The sequence below is a fragment of the Schistocerca cancellata genome, chromosome 3, assembly GCF_023864275.1.
Source record: "Schistocerca cancellata isolate TAMUIC-IGC-003103 chromosome 3, iqSchCanc2.1, whole genome shotgun sequence".
In the NCBI taxonomy this organism is placed as follows: Eukaryota; Metazoa; Arthropoda; class Insecta; order Orthoptera; family Acrididae; genus Schistocerca; species Schistocerca cancellata.
This window is the reverse complement of record NC_064628.1, coordinates 916,966,276-916,987,594: the sequence shown is the minus strand read 5'-3', so window position 1 is coordinate 916,987,594 and position 21,319 is coordinate 916,966,276. Positions and strand designations below refer to the sequence as shown.

The 21,319-nt window shown below is 43.6% G+C and overlaps 1 protein-coding gene across 1 annotated transcript in view; it reads right to left on the bottom strand.

The window, feature by feature from the left end:
• LOC126176647 (arylsulfatase B-like) overlaps positions 1–21,319 on the bottom strand; it is a 437,026-nt gene that overhangs the window by 314,563 nt on the left and 101,144 nt on the right. The window contains exon 4 of the mRNA XM_049923804.1: positions 14,728–14,954. Coding sequence (XP_049779761.1) covers positions 14,728–14,954 — 227 coding nt within the window. The remainder of the gene's footprint in view (positions 1–14,727; positions 14,955–21,319) is intronic.

Below are 21,319 nucleotides of genomic sequence, written 5' to 3'. Positions count from 1 at the left end.
AGAAAATTGATGATGTGTTAGATGCCTATCAGTTTGGCTTTAGGTATGGTAATGGTACTAGGAAAGTAATTTTGACGTTGCGGTTGATAATGGAAGCAAGACTAAAGAAAAGTTAAGACACGTTCTTAAAACTAGTCGACGTGGAAAAAGCGTACAACAATTGTAAATGGTGCAAGTTATTCAAAATTCTGAGGAACAGTGGGGTAAGCTACGGGGAGGGACGGGTAATATACAACATAAGAGCCAAGACGGAATAATAAGAGTGGAAGACCAAGAACGAAGTGCTTGGATTAAAAAGGGTGCAAGACAGGCACGTAATGTTTCACCCCTACCATTCAATCTGTGTATCGAAGAAACAATAATGGAAACAAAAGAAAGGTTTATGAACGGGTTTGAATTTTAAGGTGTTAGGATGTCAATGATACGATTCGCTGATGACATTACTATTCTCAGTGAAAGTGAGCAACAATCACAGGATCTGCTGAATGGGATGAATAGTGTAATGAGTATACCATATGGATTGAGAGTAAATTGAAGTTAAATATTTTCATCATTTCGCGGCACTGTCAGCAACTGTATAAATATTAATTTTAATTTTAAAAAACCAACAGCCTCAGTTGCAATGTTTACCTAGATTCTAGATAAAAATTGCAACTGAGGCTGTCGGTTTTTTAAAATTAAAATTAGTAACGAGAAGTAGCAGACATGAGAACAGCGAGAAACTTATTGATGGTCACGAAATAGGTGAAGTTAAGGAATTCTGCTACCTAGGCAGCAAAATAACCAATGACGGACGGAGCAAGGAGGATATCAGGAGCAGACTTGCACTGATAAAAAGGGTATTCGTGGACAAGAGAAATCTACTGGTATCAACTGGTAACAAACCTGGTAGGCCTTAGTTTGAGGGACAAATTTCTGAGAATGTACGTTTGAACACAGGATTGTATGGTAGTGAAACATGGACTGTGGGAAAAACGAAACAGAAGAGAATCGAAGCGATTGAGATGCGGTGCTACAGACGAATGTTGAAAATTAGGTGGACTGATAAAGTAAAGAATGGTTCTGCGCAAAATCGGAGAGAAAAGGAATATACCGAAAACACTGACAAGAAGAAGCAACAGGATGAGTGAACATCTGTTAAGGCATCAGGCGGTAGCTTCCGTGGTTCTAGAGGGGGCTGTAGAGGATAAAAGCTGTAGAAGATAACAGAGATTGGAATTCATCCAGCAGTTAATTGAGGACGTAGATGGCAAGTGCTACTCTTGGATGAAGAGATGGCACAGGAGAGAATTTGTAACGGGGTTCGTGAAACCTGACAGATGACTGATGACTAAAAAATATAAAGAACTTAAAAATAATGGGGTTCAAGGGTCAAGCAGACCGTCACAAGCCATATCACACCATTCGGTAGTCAATGGTAAGCGACGTGGTGTAAAGGGCGAAGATACGGGACAGTGGGTGACTGCTAATGAGAGATCTGGAGAGATCAGTCACTCCGTAGCTCGTGAAAGTCCAGTGGAAATGTTTCTGTTTGGCGATTGCGTGGAGAACGTTACCTAGCATCATGTGTAGTGCCGACAGTGAAGCATGGAGGAGGTCATGTTACGATGCGATGGTGTTTTTCCTGTTTAGGTTGTGGCTCTATATTGCTCTTTAAGAACATTCTAAATGCCGTAGAAACGAAAAAAGCATGCCAAATTTAAAAGGAGGCAAAATCCCCAAGACTGGCAAAATGTTGCATGACGTCGAAAGTTAGCATGAACTTCAGTGTGAGATGTTTTTAGTAGTTTCCACAACGAAATTCTCTCTCGAAATCTGGCACAAAACAAAGTGCTCGTATTAAAAAGGGTCTAAGACACGCATGTAGTCCTTCCCCCGTACTGGTCAATCTGTACAGCGAAGAAGCAACGATGGAAATAAAAGAAAGGTTCACGAGCGGAATTAAATTTGTAGGTGAAAGGATATCAATAATACGATTCATGTACAATCGCGACAAGATGCAATCAATACTTTCACTGCACGGTAGCAATAGTGATGTTATTGATGACATTGCCACTAAAGTAGACTTGCTAAACATAGTTTTCCGAAATTCCTTCACGAAAGAAGACGAAGTAAATATTCTAGAATACGAGTCAAGAATAACTGCACATGGGTAACTTAGAAGTAGATATTCTCAGTCCACCGCAGCAGCTTAAAACACTACCTCCGGTCCATACTGTATACCAGTCAGATTTTCTTCTGAGTATGCTGAGATAATATCTCCATACCTTGCAGTGATACAGAAACTCTCACTCTTAGAAAGCTCCGTATCCAAAGACTGGAAAGTTACATAAGTCACACCAAAACCCAATAAATGAGACAGAGGTAGACTGCTGTGTAACAGACCTACATTCCTAACGTCGATTGGCGGTAGGGTTTTGGAGCCTATATTGTGTCTAAACATTCTGAATTGCTGCGAAGGAAACGATTTATTAATAGCTATCCAACACGGATTTAGAAAATATAGCTCTTGTGAAACAAAAGTGACTCCTTATTCTCTCTAAGTAATGAGTGCTGCCGATAGGGGACATCAAATTAATTCCTTACTTCTAGGTTTCCAGAAGGCTTTTGACACCGTTCACAAGCGAGCTGTAATCAAATAGGGTGCCTATGGAGTATCGTCTTAGGAGTGAGACTGGATTCACGATTTCCTGTCGCAAAGATCACAGTTCATAATAACTGAGGCAAAGTCATCGAGTAACACAGAAGTAATATTTGGAGTTCCCCGAGGAAGTGTTATGGGCCCTCTGCTGATCTCGGTCTACATAAAGAGTTTAGGAGACATTCCGAGCAGTCTTCTTAGATTGTTTACACATGATACTGTCATTTACCGTCATGTAAGTGTGGTGTCACCGCCAGACACCACACTTGCTAGGTGGGTAGCCTTTAAATTGGCCGCGGTCCGCTAGTATACGTCGGACCCGCGTGTCGCCACAGTCAGTGATTGCAGACCGAGCGCCATCACACGGCAGGTCTAGAGAGACGTACTAGGACTCGTCCCAGTTGTACGACGACTTTGCTAGCGACTACACTGACGAAGCCTTTCTCTCATTTGCCGAGAGATAGTTAGAATAGCCTTCAGCTAAGTCCATGGCTACGACCTAGCAAGGCGCCATTAATCATATCTAGAGAGAGTCTCACTTGTATCATCAAGAATGCTGTATACAAATGATGGATTAAAAGTTAAGTATTTCAGCAGCTACGTACTTTTCTTTATAGCATTCATTAAGTATCCTGTTCCAGACCTAACGCCCGTCTGCGTTAGATTATAGCGTGCATTTCGGCCTCCTCTATCTACAAGGTGTTGGCACATTTGCGAACACATCAGGTTCACTGACAAATTACGATCTCATTTGCCGAGACGACAGTTAGCATAGCCTTCAGCTACGTCATTTGCTACGACCTAGCAAGGCGCCTTTATCAATTGCTATTTATCTTGTGATGCATGTACCGTCAAGAGAGATGTTCACCAATTATGGATTAAAGTTAAGTATTCCAGCAGCAACGTACCTTATTGGCTATATTAATTACATTGTCCTGTTCGAGACCTCACGCCAGCCTGCGTGAGCTTAAACGCGTGCCTTTCGGCTACCGGTCATAGTGGCTTGGCTGTCTCGCCAAGTCACAACAGTAAGTATATCAGATGATCAAAGCGAACTGCGAAATGATTTAGACAACACGTCTGTATGGTGCAAAAAGTGGCGATTAACTCTAAATAATGAAAAGTGTGAAGTCATCCTCATGAGTACTAAACGGAATTTGCTAAATTTCGATTACACGAAAAATCACACAAATCTAATGGCTGTGAACTCAACTAAACTTTTAGGGATTACAGTTATGAATAATGATGACACTGATTATACTGTGGGGACAGCAAACAGAAGACTGTGTTTTATTTTCAGAACACTTAGAAAATGTAACTGTTCTACTAAAGAGACTGCTTACACTACGCTTGTCCGTCCTCTTCTGGAGTATTAGCATGCGGTGTGGGATTCGCATCAGATAGCACTGGTGGCCAATATCGGAAAAGTTCAAAGCAGGGCAGCTCAGTTTCTATTGTGATGAAATGGCGGCGAACTTGCAACGGATATGATACAGTCATTATAAAAAAGGCGCTTTTAGTTGTGGCAGGGTCTTCTCATGAGATTTCAATAATCAACTTTCTCCTCAGACGTCTGAAAATAATTTGTTGGCTCCAACATACACAGAGAGAAATGATTATTATAAATAACTAACAGAAATCAGGGCAGCCATTCCTGAAACGGACTGGTCTGCCTATAGTCCTGACCTGAGGCCACTGTAACACCTTTAGGATAAATTAGAGAGTGGACTTTGCTCCAGACACCACCGTCCGAAATTACTCCCTTCTGTGGTTTCGGCTCCTGAGGAAGACTAAGCTGCCATTCCACCACGCATGTACAGACCGCTCATATCCCCAGCAGAGATCGGGACTTAATAATGGCGAGGGGTGGACATACAGACCACGCGGCAAGAACGATGGAACACGATGAACGCGACAAAACCCATTAGACGAATGTGCAGCCTGACATCACCACAATTAACAGGATAAGGTCTGGCCATGGATGTTTCCAGTCGCACCTGCAGTGAATAAAAATATATTGAACGTCATTTTGTGACTGTGACAATGAGACGGCCGGCCATCTACACCATCTCCCGTCCACCAAGTATGAAGTTGCTACGAAAAATTTATATTTTCCATTCGTACATAACATTATTCAGTTTTAAATGAGAAAAATGCGCAAGTTCTTACAGCAGTCATTCAATTCATGTCGGAATAAAACTCTTCTGTTGAATTTAAGTGCAATTGATAAATAACTATAGTACTTTGATGTATAATATTCTGTACTATACTAGTACACGTTTCAAATCATCTGTGTTATTAACATGTATTATTGTTCGTTGCGAATTCAAGCTAGTTCACAGAAATAACTATTTTCAACACTATGACGATAGTTGTAACGCGCAACGCTCAGTTACCAAATTAGGTTGACTATAAGGTCTTATGGACGAAATACCAACAAATCGAGAAAACAGATAAAAGAAAGTAAGAAATGAAGGCAGAAAATATTAAATATATCTAATGTTTGGGAAATTTCTGGGAATACTTTCGAATGTTCGAAAAATTTCAGGAACATGCTAGAAATTTTAGAAAAGGTATTGAATGTTATAGAATTTCTAGGAATATTTTCGTGTTCTCTGTAAATTTCTGCGTGTTATCGACTGTTCTGCAATAACTTCTCATGAGCGATGTGTCGGTCGGGGAAAACATCGTTCACTTGACCTTTGGAGTGTATTCCTAGTTTTACGTCCGTTGGTGTATCGCAAACCCATTATCAGCCCACATCTCTTACTGGGAAGTTTGTTCAACCCAACTGCCCAAAGCGGAAGCAGCCAGATGCGTTCACTCGAGTTCGTGGTTCTTTGATATGGATGTCTGAAGAATGTGTAAGGCCCAGTGGTAATCCTACTGATCACCATGGGGCAGAATTGCGGGTGTGTCAGCAAATATTGGTTTCTGAACGTGTAAGGTCTACCGAATAAAAGGAAACTTCAGTTGTATGGATATAAATTTTAACAACAGTTTTTATTAGTTTTAATTACACTTTGTGACTATGCAGACATTCCCGGCGTATTAGTATACTACTAGCCATTAAAATTGCTACACCACGAAGATGACGTGCTACAGACGCGAAATTTAACCGACAGGAAGAAGATGCTGTGATATGCAAATGATTAGCTTTTCAGAGCATTCACACAAGATTGGCGCCGGTGGCGACACCTACAACGTGCTGACATGAGGAAAGTTTCCAACCGATTTCTCATACACAAACAGCAGTTGACCGGCGTTGCCTGGTGAAACGTTATTGTGATGCCTCGTGTAAGGAGAAGAAATGCGTACCAGTCGTAGCATTGTAGCCTATGGCGATTGCGGTTTATCATATCGCGACATTGCTGCTCGCGTTGGTCGAGATCCAATGACTGTTAGCAGAATATGGAACCGGTTGGTTAATGAGGGTAATAAGGAACGCCGTGCTGGATCCAAACGGCCTCGTGTCACTAGCAGTCGAGATGACAGGCATCTTATCCACATGGCTGTAACGGATCGTGCAGCCACGTCTCGATCCCTGAGTCAACAGATGGGCAAGACAACAACCATCTGCACGAACAGTTCGACGACGTTTGCAGCAGCATGGACTATCAGCTCGGAGACCATGACTGCTGTTACCCTTGACGCTGCATCACAGACAGGAGCGCCTGCGATGTTGTGCTCAACGACTAACCTGGGTGCACGAATGGCAAAACGTAATTTTTTCCGATGAATCCAGGTTCTGTTTACTGCATCATGATGGTCGCATCCGTGTTTGGCGACATCGCGTTGAACGCACATTGGAAGCGTGTATTCGTCATCGCCAAACTGGCGTTATCACCCAGCGTGATGGTATGGGGTGCCATTGGTTACACGTCTCAGTTGCCTCTTGTTCGAATTGACGGCACTTTGGATAGTGAACGCTACAGTTCAGATGAGCTACGACCAGTGCCTCTACCCTTCATTCGATCCCTGCGAAACCCTACATTTCAGCAGGATAATGCACGACCGCATGTTGCAAGTCCTGTACGGGCCTTTCTGGATACAGAAAATGTTCGACTGCTGCCCTGGCCAGCACATTCTCCAGATCTCTCACCAATTGAAAACGTCTGGTGAATGATGGCCGAGCAACTGGCTCGTCGCAATACGCCGGTCCCTACTCTTGATGAACTGTGGTATCGTGTTGAACCTGCATGGGCAGCTGTAACTGTGCACTGCATCCAAGCTCTGTTTGACAATGCCCAGGCGTATCGAGGCCGTTATTACGGCCAGAGGTGGTTGTTCTGGGCACTGATTTCTCAGGATTTTATGCACCCAAATTGCGTGAAAGTGTAATCACATGTGAGTTCTAGTATAATATATTTGTCCAATGAATACCCGTTTATCATCTGCATTTCTTGTTGGTGTAGCAATTTTAATGGCCAGTAGTGTATATGAAATACTTGTCGGGTTTCCAGCTGGATCAAACTGTCATCTGAGCACAATATTTCAGCTGTCCACCTGGCCGCCATCATCTGGTGAGAAAAGCGACGCCGCTCTCGCTGATAACTGATTCCACTCGCAAATGACTCCGCCTTTATATGCATCGGAAGTACAACAGCGCATGCGCTAGATACAGTGCGCACTGCTGCCCCCTTGAGCAAAAAGAGTTGCAGCGCTCCGGTGGTGAATACTGTTAAAAACGATATATCGTTACAAATGAGCACTCATAGCCTGCCGATTCAGATGCCGTTGCTTCTTCATGTCTGATAAAGCATGATTACATGTTTTACTTAGCCTTACCCATTACCACGATTAATGATATTATCTGCTAGTCTCATTTCGACAGATTCTTTTAGAACACCATCCCAGTACCGCGAAGCATTTGCAACTACTTGCGTCTCATTTTATAGCATCCTGCGTCCCTCTGAAAGACAATGCTCGGCCACCGCAGATTGATCTGGTTGTAATAATCGCGTGTGGCGATGATGTTCAATACACCTGTCGTTGACGGTACGAATACTTTGGCCAATGTAAAGTTTCCCGCACTCACACGGTATTTTGTAGACGCCAGACATAATCAAACGTAAATCTACTTTGACAGAGCCAAGAAGTGCTCGAAGCTTAGCTGGCGTACGAAAAACACATCTGATCTTTCTTCAAAAGTCTACCATCTTGGCGGACACATTCCCAGCATAAGGAAGAAAAGCCACAGACCTGAAGGTGTCTTCAGAAGGTTCAGGTAGAGGTCCAAACTGAAAAGCACGTCGAATTTGTCGGATCGTGTAGCTGTTATTACTGAACGTGTTCCAGCTCCTGTGGTAAATTTTCAGTATCCGATACAGCTTATGCTCGTTTAACCAAGGTCCGAAGGACACTTGTACGTTGAAAAGGTGGATGGGAACTGGTAGCATGAAAATAGCTGTCGGTATGAGTCGGTTTCCTGTAAACTCTGTGTCCAAGTGTTCCGTCTTCTTTTCTGTAAACTAGTACATCTATAAAAGGTAACTTCCCCTCCTTTTCAATTTCCATCGTGAATTTGATGTTAGGATGAAGACAATTAAAATGGTCCAATAACTGGTGCAAAGTGTCTATTCCATATGGCCAAACAAGTAACATGTCTTTAACGTATCTCAGAAAACACGAAGGCTTCAAAAAAGATATTTTCAGGGCCATATCCTAGAAGTCCTCCTGGACCTCTACCTGAACCCTTTGAAGAGAAATTTAGGTCTGTGGCTTATCTTTTGTATGCTGGGTATGTGTCCGCCACGATAGGTAGACTTTTGAAGAAAGAGGAGATCAGATGTGCTTTTCGTCCGCCAGCTAAGACTCGAGCAGTTCTTGGCTCTGTCAAAGATGATTTAGGTTTATGCAATACAAAATACCGTGTGAGTGCGGGAAACTTTACATTGGCCAAAGTATTCGTACCGTCAACGACAGGTGTATTGAACATCATCGCCACACGCGATTATTACAACCAGATCAACCTGCCGTGGCTGAGAATTGTCTTGCAGAGGGACACAGGATGCTATACGATGAGACGCAAGTAGTTGCAAATGCTTCGCGGTACTGGGATGGTGTTCTAAAAGAATCTGTCGAAATGAGACTAGCAGATAATATCATTAATCGTGGTAATGGGTACCGGCTAAATAAAACGTGGAATCCTGTTTTATCAGACATGAAGAAACAACGGCACCTGAATCGGCCGGCTATGAGTGCTCATTTGTAACGATATATCGTTTCTAACAGTATTCACCACCGGAGCGCTGCAACTCTTTTTGCTCAAGGGGGCAGCAGTGCGCACTGTATCTAGCGCATGCGCTGTTGTACTTCCGATGCGTATAAAGGCGGAATCATTTGCAAGTGTAATCTGCCCCCCCCCCCCCAAATTCTATAAGTCCCTCCAGATCCTTGAGCGTCATGCACTCCGCCCCGCCTTCCGTATACGCCTCCCGTCCCCCACGTGGATCCTCCATGATCTCATTCCTTTCCCCCATCTGCTCCTATTCCTCGAACATATCCGCATCCTATACACCTCCCGCCGTCTTGAACCCCCTCACCCCCTGGTTGCTCCTCTCCTCTCCCATCCCCGCCCCCTGCCACATCTTCACCGTAGTGTCCCCCCTACCCTCCATCTCTACACCCTACATCTCCTTTCCCAAGGTAGCTTCCATCAGCTCCCCCTCCCAGATGGTGTCCTCTATCCCCTCCATTTATCCTTCCTATCAACTCTGATCCTCACCCCCCCTCCTTTCCTCCGTCCTTTCCCTGGGCTCCCTCTTCCTGCCCCCTTCCATCCTGTGTTTTCTCCCCGCCTCTCCTCTCCCTATCTCCTTTCTCCCCCCCCCTCCCCCGAGTCCTTTTGCTCCCTCCTCTGCCTTCCCCAATCCCTGGCACGTCTGCTCAGCACCCCCACCCCTCTTATGGATCCTCCTCTTCCATTGGCTCCTTTCCCCCCTCCCCCTTCACTTTTCCTCTCCTTCCCCCCACTCCATTTTTCCCGTCATCTGACCGGTTTCCCCCCACCTGCTCTCGGGTGTGGTATGTCGTGTTTCTGCCAACTTTTAGCGGAGTGTTTAAGTGAGTGTTCCGTGTTGTGCGTCCTTCCACAGTGTTGCGAACAGAAATCATGCTGTCGCTTGGTGTGCTTTTTATATCTCTTGCGAACAGAACCCAGACTGTCGCCGTGTTTTTTTAATTGTCTGTCTATTATTTTTCTACATCCTGTGTATTTTATTAGCCTCATTGACCCTGTGTTTTGTGTTTTACGCTCCAGAATTTTCTGCCATTTTTACCTATTTTACCGATTTTATAGCCAACTGTTATTATTTTTTTATTATCTTCATCTTTTTAAAACAAATTCTGTAGGCTGAAGAGCGGCGTATTAAGCTGCTGCCAGCCCGCCCCCTTTAGGGGGAATCGAAACTCAATAAAGGACCAAAAAAACGAGTGGAATCAGTTATCGGCGAGAGCAGCGTCGCTTTTCTCACCAGGTGATGGCGGCCAGGTGGACCGCTGAGATATTGTGCTCAGATGACAGTTTGATCAGGCTGGAAACCCGACAAGAATCTGATTTAATTACAGTATATTTGGAACAGTACAACTATATACAATTCTCATTCCCACTGATACGCCGATCCCAGATCGTAGGAAGTGAGTGGATTGCTTCATTGTAGGAAAAGTTATGCACGGTGTCTTGCGCTTCTTCTCCACAGATCAATCTCTGACCTTTCAGAGATTTTTCTAAAGGACCGAAGATACGCGTCTCACGGGAAGGTATCGGAGCTGCGAGGAGGACTTTCCAGAATTTGTATCGAAATTTCTGAAGGAGCTCGTGGGTCTTCCCGGTCAAGGGCTGGAGAAGGATTTTTTTTATTCGAAAGCTCGTCCCTGCTCTTGTTCTCGATGGCCCGTCTGAGCATCAGGAGCGTGTTGTAGTACTGCTCAGCGTTAACTGTTGCAACTTGTGGTAGACAGTTGCTGAACAGCGGTGCTTCAGCGTCGAAAAAGAAACTGGGCATCACTTTTCCGGCTTCCTGGGCAGAGAGGTCTCTTTGTGGACTGCCGGAGCGGGGATTTTGGCACTCAATGCTTATCCGTTTGGAGGCGGGGTCTTAGTGGTGACACCGCGTTTCATCACATGCCAGAATCTCTGAGCAACGAAATCCTTTCCTTTCTCCCCCTATCTCACTAAGTTAGACAAACAACGATGCTTGCCGTTTTCTGATTCTCTGGAAGATCCTTCGGCATCCACTTGTAACTGCTCTTTAGAGAGTGGCTATACAGAAACGAATATTACATTAAATTCGGTAATACGAAATGAACTAAGAGCCAAAAAACGGTAGTAGTATTTCGAAGTAACAGTTAGCTAAAGTTTTAGAGAGAGTAGATATTCGAAATAGACAACGCAAAGTAGTACAAAGGGAATCCAAGGATGGCATAACAGAAGGTATCCGATGAATTTTATCATCTCAGCGTGATAGTACATTAAACATTGTCGATGAAATACAGGAATACGAGTATCCACGCATATTATAAAAGTGGGTATATGTGTGTATAGGTGTGTATATGTTCCACATCTCCTTCTAATCCACTGAACCGATTTCAGCCAAACTTGGTACATACGTATATTCTTTACTGTCAAACAACATTCACTGTGGGGTAAGGGCCACATATCTATCATAGTTCAGGAGATTATTCGCAATGAACATTGAAAAGCGTGAAAAACTGCCGTATCAAGCATGACTTTCAATTTTACTATTTCTTTGCTAATCGCAGCTACAAAATCATATCATGGTAGCTCTCATAGTGGAGGATATTAGACGTCATAAACACTAAGTTGCGTGAAAAACAGCTGAATTGTGCATGACATTTAAATTCGTGAGCTCTTTGCTATCGACTGCATTCACTGTAGCTTCTGGAAATTTATCAAAATATTGTATACAATCACGTTCTGAGTTAAACAGACATTAGAGAGAATTAGTCTTTTGCATACTGTGTTTCTTAATTTTGGTACTGTACTTATACATCTGTACACTACAGATATTTCTCTGAACGACTGTTTCATAATTTCGTAGGTTTTTTCACTAATAAGGTAATCCTGAGTTAATAACGAGCATCAAAACGGATACTGGGATTAATGAACAAAGGATTGTCGTAGCGAGATTGAATATTGTAACACCCAATCCTCCAAAAATAAACGAAAAATATACCTATTCAAAAAAGCAGATAAAAATTCTTTTGACACCTTCCTGAGAGACAATCTCCACTCCCTCCAAATTAATGATTTAAGTGCAGACCACATGTGGCTTGAATTCAGAGAAATAGTATCGGCAGCAATTGAGAGATCTATACCAAATAAAATAACAAAAGACGGAGCTGATACTCCTTGGCACACTAAACGAGTTAGAACACTTTTGCGGAAACAACGAAACAAACATGCCAAACTTAAACAGGCGCAAAATCCCAAATATTGGCTATCTTTTGCAAAAGCTCGAAATTTAGCGCGGACTTCAATGTGTGATGCTTATAACAGTGTCCACAACGAAACTTTGTCTCGAAACCTGGCAGAAAATCCAAAGAGATTCTGGTCGTATGTGAAGTATGTTAGCGGCAAGAAACAATCAATGACTTCTCTGCGCGATGGCAGTGAAGATACCATCGAACACAGTGCTGCCAAAAAGCAGTTACTAAAGAGAGCCTTCCGAAATGCCTCCACAAAAGAAGACGAAATAAATATACCAGAATTCGAATCAGGAACAGCTGCCGACGTGAGTAACGTAGAAGTAAATATTCTGGGAGTAGTGAAGCAACTTAAATCACCGAATAAAAGCAAGTCTTCTGGTCCAGAGTGTATACCAATTTGGTTCCTTTTAGAGTATGCTGATGCATTAGCTCCATACTTACAATCATATACAACCGTTCGCTCGACGAAAGATCCGTACCAAAGACTAGGAAGTTGCACAGATCACACCAATATTCACGAAAGTTAGTAGGAGTAATCCACTTAATCACAGGCCCACATCATTAATGTCCATATGCAGCAGCATTCTGGAACATATATTGTGTTCGAACATTATGAATGACCTCGAAGGAAACGGTCTATTGACACACAGTCGCCGGCCGGAGTGGTCGAGCGGTTCTAGGCGCTACAGTCTGGAACCGCGCGACCGCTACGGTCGCTGGTTCGAATCCTGCCTCGGGCATGGATGTGTGTGTTGTCCTTAGGTTAGTTAGGTTTAAGTAGTTCTAAGTTCAAGGGGACTGATGAGCACAGATGTTATGTCCCATAGTTCTCAGAGCTATTTGAACCATTTGACACACAGTCAATATGGGTTTAGAAAAGAACGTTCTTGTGAAACACAACATGCTCTTTATTCGCATGAAGTGTTAAGTGCTATGGACAAGGGATTACAGATAGATTCCGTATTTCTGGATTTCCAGAAGGATTTTTACACTGTACCATACAAGCGGCTTATAGTGGCATTGTGTGCTTATGGAATGTCGTCTGAGTTATGTGACTCGATTAGTGACTTCCTGTCAGAGAGGTCACAGTTCGTAGTAACTGACGGAGAGTCATGGAGTAAAACAGAAGTGATTTCTGGCGTTCCCCAAGGTAGTGTTACAGGCCCTTTACTGTCCCTTATCTACATCAACGATTTGGGAGACAATCTGAGAAGCCGTCTTGGGTTGTTTGCAGATGACGCTGTCGTTTATCGGCTAATAAAGTCATCAGAAGATCAAAACAAACTGCGGAACGATTTGGAAAAGATATCTGAATGGTGCGAAAATTAGTAGTTGACCCTAAATAACGAAAAGTGTTAGATCATCCACATGAGTGCTAAAAGGAATCCGTTGAACTTCGGTTACACTATAAATCAGTCTAATCTAAAAGCCGTAAATTCAACTAAATACCTAGCAATTACAATTACGAACAATGTAAATTGGAAGGAACACTTAGAAAATGTTGTGGGGAAGGCTAATCAAAGAACGCGTTTTACTAGCAGGACACTTAGGAAATGTAACAGATCTACTAAGCAGACTGCCTACATTACGTTTGTCCGTTCTGAGTACATCGAGAAAGTTCAAAAAAGGCAGCACATTGTGTACTATCGCGAAATGTGGGAGAGAGTGTCACTGAAATGATACAGGATTTGGGCTGGATATCATTAAAAGAAAGGCGTTTTTCGTTGCGACTGAACCTTCTCACGAAATTCACCAACTTTCTCCTCCGAAAGGGAAAATATTTTATTGACACCGACCTACAAATAGGGAGGAACGATCACCACGATAAAATAAGGGAAATCAGAGCTCGTACGGAAAATATACATATGTTAGTTCTTTCTGCGCGCTATACGAGATTGGAATAATATTGTGAAGGTGGTTCGAAGAACCCTCTGCCAGGCACTTGAATGTGATTTGCAGAGTATCCATGTAGATGTAGATGTAGGTGTAATGACAATTTTTCAATACTTTACTACAATCACAGTTCATTTTTTGTCTTTGTTTGTAATAGGAAATTAGGAAAATGAATGCTCCAGTTTCGTGTTTACAAACTTGTAAAATTTCAGCATTTTATGTAAAACTGATTATTTATACTTTATCTATCAACAGGAGTGCCAGATTTACTAGACTATTCCTCTATTTCACAAACTAATCCGCCGTTGCGCTAACAGTATTGAACCACAGTTGAATAAAATTTTGTGTTAAGGACATTTATTCATTTCGACAGCCATAATACTGCCTGCAATTTACCAAAGTTATGGGAAGTTAAGACAGCAATGAGACGATGATGCGAGAGGTGTATGGCCACACTCTAATGGCATACGAAATCAGTGACCTGAAGAAATCGGCCATGCACTACGTAAATCCCTTTGACATACAAAGGCGAGGAAATACTTGGGTACGTCTGACTCAAAATAAAAAATATTGAATGATTCGGCGACTTCCTCCCCATACTCGCTTTGGTTAGGTGGCAGAAAAGTGAATAGGTGTTCGATAAAGCTGACACTTTTCAGTGAGTGAAATAATAACAGTAAGAGACACATGTTCGGCGTTGTGGCTGCTGAAATATGCTGTAAGAAATGCGTGGGAGTACTCACGGAGGCCTGTACAGTGTGATCGTAGTAGTCCTGAAAACCATTCCAGAAGCCGAAGTGGGCGTCGAAGCCGCGGTAGGTGGGCGTGTACTCCCTCCTGTAGAAGCCCAGGTGCCACTTGCCGACGGCGTGCGTCGCGTAGCCGAGACCGCGCAGGCGCTGTGGCAGCAGCGTCTCGTGCAGAGGAAGGCCCCACGGTTCGGGCTCCAGGATCACCAGGTGCTGCATGCCTGAAAAGTGCCGTGACGTCACTGAAACAACGGCTCAGCAGGTACACTGACAGAAAAAGAAAGCATAGCAACACCAAAAAACAGTTAATGGATGTTGTGGGTTGGCAGGAGAGCAAAAACAGTGTTATTAGATGAAGCCGAAAAGCACGCGTTTTAGCTCACGCAGGCTGGCGTGAGGTCTGGAACAGGACAAGGAAATTAGACTTTAGAAAAAACGGACGTAGCTGGTGGAATACCTAACTTTAATCCATAACTGGTGAACGTCGCTCTTGACTGTGCATTATTTACAATATCAATAGTAACTGAACATGGCGCCTTCCTAGGTCGTAGCAAATGACGTACCTGAAGGCTATGCTAACTATCGTCTCGGCAAATGAGAGCGTATTTTGTCAGTGAACCATCGCTAGCAAAGTCGGTTGTACAACTGGGGCGAGTGCTAGGAAGTCTCTCTCGACCTGACGTGTAGTGGCGCTCGGTCTGCAATCTCTGATAGTGGCGACACGCGGGTCCGACGTATACTGACGGACCGCGGCCGATTTAAAGGCTACCACAATGGATAGTAACGAAATTTCGGGAATTCATTTGTCAAGGTAACTTATTTAAGCGGTTAACATAGCAAGATCTCAGATTAATCTAAAGGCGAAATAAGCCATTTCAGATGCGAAGTGGTGGTACGATAATAACTGTCGTAAGCGCCAGGCTGTTGAATGGAAGCATGCAAACGTACGTGTGTTGCACAGGTATCAGATATCAGTTTGTGGCACGAATTTCCATGCCTGTTGCCCTTGGTCGGTTGATACATGGACCGTTAATGCTGAAACTTCCTAGCAGATTAAAACTGTGTCCTCGGGCATGTGTGTGTGTGTTTGTCCTTAGGATAATTTAGGTTAAGTAGTGTGTGAGCTTAGGGACTGATGACCTTAGCAGTTAAGTCCCATAAGATTTCACACACATTTGAAGATTTTTTTAAAACTGTGTGCCGGACCGAGACTCGAACTCGCGACCTTTGCCTTTCGCGGGGAAGTGCTCTTCCAACTGAGCTACCCAAGCACGACTCACGACCCGCCCTCACAGCTTCAATTCCGCCGGTACCTTGTCTCCTACGTTTCAAACTTAACACAAGCTCTTCTGCGAAAATAGCAGTCCTGAAAGAAAGGCTATTGCGGAGACATGGCTTAGCTTTAGCCTGGGGGATGTTTCCACAATGAGATTTTCACTCTGCAACGGAGTGTGCGCTGATATGAACCTTCCTGGCAAAGGTCTCGAGTTCGAGTCTCGGTCCGGCACATAGTTTTAATCCAGCAGGAAGTTTCATATCAGCGCACACTTCGCTGCAGAGTGAAAATCTCATTCTGGACGGTTAATGCTGTTTGTGGATGACACTGTAGTTATAGTCCGACAATCTCCCTTATGCGCGCAATTGGAGATCTGCTGATCGAACAGGCCGAGGCAGCATGTCGTCACTCTGTAGAGCATGTTGGATTATAACGGCGGTATGTGGCCGAGCGTTATCCTGTTGGAAAATGTCCCCTTGAATGCAGTTCGTGAATAGCAGCACAACAGGTCGAATCACCAGACTGACGTACGAATTTGCAGTTAAGGTGTTTGGGGTAACAACGAGAGTGCTCCTGCTGTCATAGACAGTCGCACCACACACCATAATTCGAAGTGTAGGTCCAGTGTGTCCAGCACGCATACAGGCTGGCTGCAAGCCCTCGACTGGCCTCCTTCTAACCAATATACTGCCACCATCACTGATAGACATCCCTGGGGTTGCGAAGCAGATCAATGGGTTGAAAATAAATAAATCGCCAGTTCCTGATGGGATTCCAGTTCGGTTTTACAGAGAGTACTCTACTGCATTGGCTTCTTACTTAGCTTGCATTTATCGCGAATCTCTTGCCCGACGTAAAGTCCCGAGCGACTGGGAAAAAGCGCAGGTGACGCCTGTATATAAGAAGGCTGGAAGGATGGATCCTCAAAATTACCGACCAATATCCTTAACTTCGGTTTGTTACAGGATTCTCGAACATACTCTCAGTTCGAATATAATGAATTTCCTTGAGACAGAGAAGTTGCTGTCCAGCACGGCTTTAGAAAACAAAAACATCGCTCCTGCGAAACGCAGCTCGACCTTTTTTCACATATCTTGCGGACCATGGACGAAGGGTATCAGACGGATGCCATATTTCTTGACTTCCGGAAAGCGTTTGACTCGGTGCCCTACTGCTGACTCCTAAATAAGGTACGAGATATGAGATTGGTTCCCAACTATGTGAGTGGCTCGAAGACTTCTTATGTAATAGAACCCAGTACGTTGTCCTCGATGGTGAGTGTTCATCGGAGGTGAGGGTATCATCTGGAGTGCCCCAGGGAAGTGTGGTAGGTCCTCTGTTGTTTTCTATCTACATAAATGATCTTTTGGATAGGGTGGATAGCAATGTGCGGCTGTTTGCTGATGATGCTGTGGTGTAGGGGAAGGTGTCGTCGTTGAGTGATTGTAGGAGGATACAAGATGATTTGGACAGAATTTGTGATAGGTGTAAAGAATGGCAGTGAACTCTAAATATAGATAAATATAAATTAATGGAGATGAATACGAAAAAGAATCCCGTAATGTTTGAATACTCCATTAGTAGTGTAGCGCTTTACACAGTCACGTAGATTAAATATTTGGACGTAACATTTCAGAGCGATATGAAGTGGGACAAGCACGTAATGGCAGTTGTGGGGAAGGCGGATAGTCGTCTTCGGTTCATTTGTAGAATTTTGGGAAGATGTGGTTTATCTGTAAAGGAGACCGCATATAAAACACTAATACGACCTACTTTTGAATACTGCTCGAGCGTTTGGGATCCCTATCAGGTCGGATTGAGGGAGGACATAGAAGCAATTCAGAGGCGGGCTGCTAGATTTGTTACTGGTAGGTTTGATCATCACGCGAGTGTTACGGAAATGCTTCAGGAACTCGGGTGGGAGGCGTTCTTTTCGTGAATCGCTAGTGAGGAAATTTAGAAGACCAGTATTTGAGACTGACTGCAGTACAATTTTACTGCCGCCAACTTACAATTTCGCTTAAAGACCAGAAATATAAGGTAAGAGAGATCAGGGCGCGTACAGAGGCATATAGGCAGTCATTTTTCCCTCGTTCTCTTTGGGAGCGGAACAGGCAGAGAAGATGCTACTTGTGGTACGAGGTACCCTCCACCACGCACCGTATGCTGGATTGCGGAGTGTGTATGTAGATGTAGATCACCGACAACGAGGCAAAACCAGCTTTCATCACAAAAGACATCGGATCAGTCCTCCAATTGGCTCTCACTGAAGTCGCCAATGGCCGTTGTTTGGAGTCAGTGGAACGCAAAGTACAGCACGCCTGGCTCGGAGATGTCCTTGAAGTAAGCGGTATGTGACAGTTCGTTGTGTCACTGTGGTGCCAACCTCTGCTCAGATTGCTGCTGCAGATGCAGTACAGTGCGCCAGAGCCATTGCCAAACACGATGATCTTTGCTCTCGGTAGTGTCACATGGCCATCCGGAGCCCTGTGTTCTTGTGACCATACCTTCCCGTGACCACCACTGCCGACAATCATGTAAAGTGGCTACGTACCTGTCGCGTCTTTCTGTCCCATCCCAGAAGGAACGCCCAGCTTCTCTTAGCTCTATTACGCGACCTCGTTTATGCTCATTGAGGTACTGGTAATGGGTCTTGGTCGCTTAAAGGTATATTTGGCTAATATCAAAGGTAACTAACGCTGACCACCATTACAGCGTTTATTTAATCCTCCGTCGCTCGCACGGATGTCACTCGTCACCCACGTGACTTTCCCGCTCAATTTTGTCTGACAGGGCAGGATTGAGATCGCGACATTTTCAGTGCCTTTCTGTTAACTCTCCAGCAGTTACCTCCAATCATTGCTGGCTTTCAGTTACGAAAGATACGTTGTTTATGAAACATTATTATAGTCTGGAGGACACTGGTCATCAGCGGGAGCCCTGCTTCCACAATCTGAAACTAAGTAAGTCTGTATTATTTTATTGCATTCCAAGATTCAATCGATCTTTCATGTGCGTAAATTTGGGCTTATTGAAACTCATTTCAGTTACCTTCCGTGCTACCTAGTATTCTCTTCAGTTTTAGATTGTGTAAGAAATGTCAAAAGCAAAAAAACCTCGGACAGAGTTAAGTAGGGATCTAATGTATGGCTGCAGTGGTTCAATGAGCTGCGTGATGAAGATGCTCACAGTGATAGCGCTGACCCAGAGACTGAGGACTGTGTTCATCAAAGCGGTCATGATTCAGGAACAGAACAAGAAGTGCCAGAGAATGATGAATATGAGTCACAGGAAGAAGTAACTCAAGAAGACGCATTTCTTTTAGGGAAAGATGGAATAACTAAACGGAGGAATAATAAATATACTGCCATTGTTAGAAGCAGATCTTGTGATATTATTACGCATTTGTCTGGACCAAGAAATCAAGCTCATATAAAAAAGACAGGAATATAAATTCTGAATTTGTTCTTGGATGAAAACGTAATAAGCATTATATCAACATGCACTAATATATGCAAGAGTGAAGTTCGTGGTAACTTCTCTAGGGAAAGAGACGCTGACTAAACAGCTGCGACAGAGGTTTCATTGGTTTGTTATATATGTGTGGATCTTTGAGATGCTCTAGGAAGAGTGTATCGAAATTGTGGGATAACTCAAAGGGAAGCGGACTTGAATCATGTTATTTATGCATAAGTGAAAACCATTTCAGGTTTCTGTTGAAATGTCTTGGGTCTGATAATATCAGTGAGAGAGGTGTTCGCAGAGAGACTGACAATTTGGCTCCTATCAGAGAGGTACTTGAACCTTTCATGAACAATCGCCAAAAATAATTTTCAACTGGTGAATATCTTACTGTTGACAAACAGCTTTTGGCATTTAGAGGGAACTGCCCATTCCATTCAGGCAATATATCCCTAGCAAACCAGCAAAGTATGGGTTAAAAGTATTTGCTTTGGTTGATGTAAAAACAGCTTACACTTTGCATTTAGAACCGTACGTCGGTAAGCAACCAGAGGGACCATATAATGCCAGTAATTCAGCTGAAGATATTGTTCTTCGAATGGTCGAACTGCGAAACGTTAAAATATATTATACTGTGTACGAATATTAAATGTATTGTATTTAGATTTAATAAAAATAAAAAAATCAGCCATAAAGACCATTAAAAGTATACAAATAGACCGCCTGCTTTGTGGATGACACCTGCCGCTGAATTTGAACACATATGACCTTTCCGATGTAGAAACACACCGACCAAATTTCGTTTATGTCGCAAAACTCCTTTCTAGTGTTGTGATTTGTGATTATCTTTCCGTCAATATATAACAGATCTGGATGGCACATGCGAGATCAGATTTAGTAACAGTTAGTCTGTTTGGAATATCATCTACCGCATCAGTTGTTACAGCCATCATTCGATGATATTTTCCCTGCTTAGGCGTGTTCCAGTTTGACAGTTACACCAAAACCCATTATTCTATCATCATCGGTGATTCCGTAAATAGAGGATAGATAATAGGTCGCGGCACCTTGATTCTCATTTTTACGTATTTCGGAACGGACAGATTTCCAAAAAAACGTAAATGGTGAAGCCAATTTTTTTCCGATTACAACCTCTGTGCCACCAGCTACCCTCTAGCTGCCTACCGGGAACGGACGATAGAAATTTATTCGGCGATCAGGATTCGAATTGGCTGCTTCCGAGCTGAGCGCCATCACACGGGCTCGCGTTAAAAAAAATCGGCTAGAATTTTTATAATTTAGCCCAATTTATTTTGTTATCTTGTTTCCGGCTAGTCAGTTACATTGGAGTCAAAGCTCTCCACTGTCAGCTGTTATGAAGCTTTTGTCATGGTGAGGAATAAGTAACCTAATGGTGACTTCGCAGAAATTATGAACACGGTAACAATAAATCTACGGAGAAGCTGCAGTAACTTAAGGTGTGCCGCAGGCAAAAGTGTTTGGGACCTTGCTTTTCATGGTGTACACCAATGACCCTGCAGGAAATATTAATAGTAGCGTCTAGACTTTCGCAGATGTTGCAGTTATCTACACTCCTGGAAATGGAAAAAAGAACACATTGACACCTGTGTGTCAGATCCACCATACTTGCTCCGGACACTGCGAGAGGGCTGTACAAGCAATGATCACACGCACGGCACAGCGGACACACCAGGAACCGCGGTGTTGGCCGTCGAATGGCGCTAGCTGCGCACCATTTGTGCACCGCCGCCGTCAGTGTCAGCCAGTTTGTCGTCGCATACGGAGCTCCATCGCAGTCTTTAACACTGGTAGCATGCCGCGACAGCG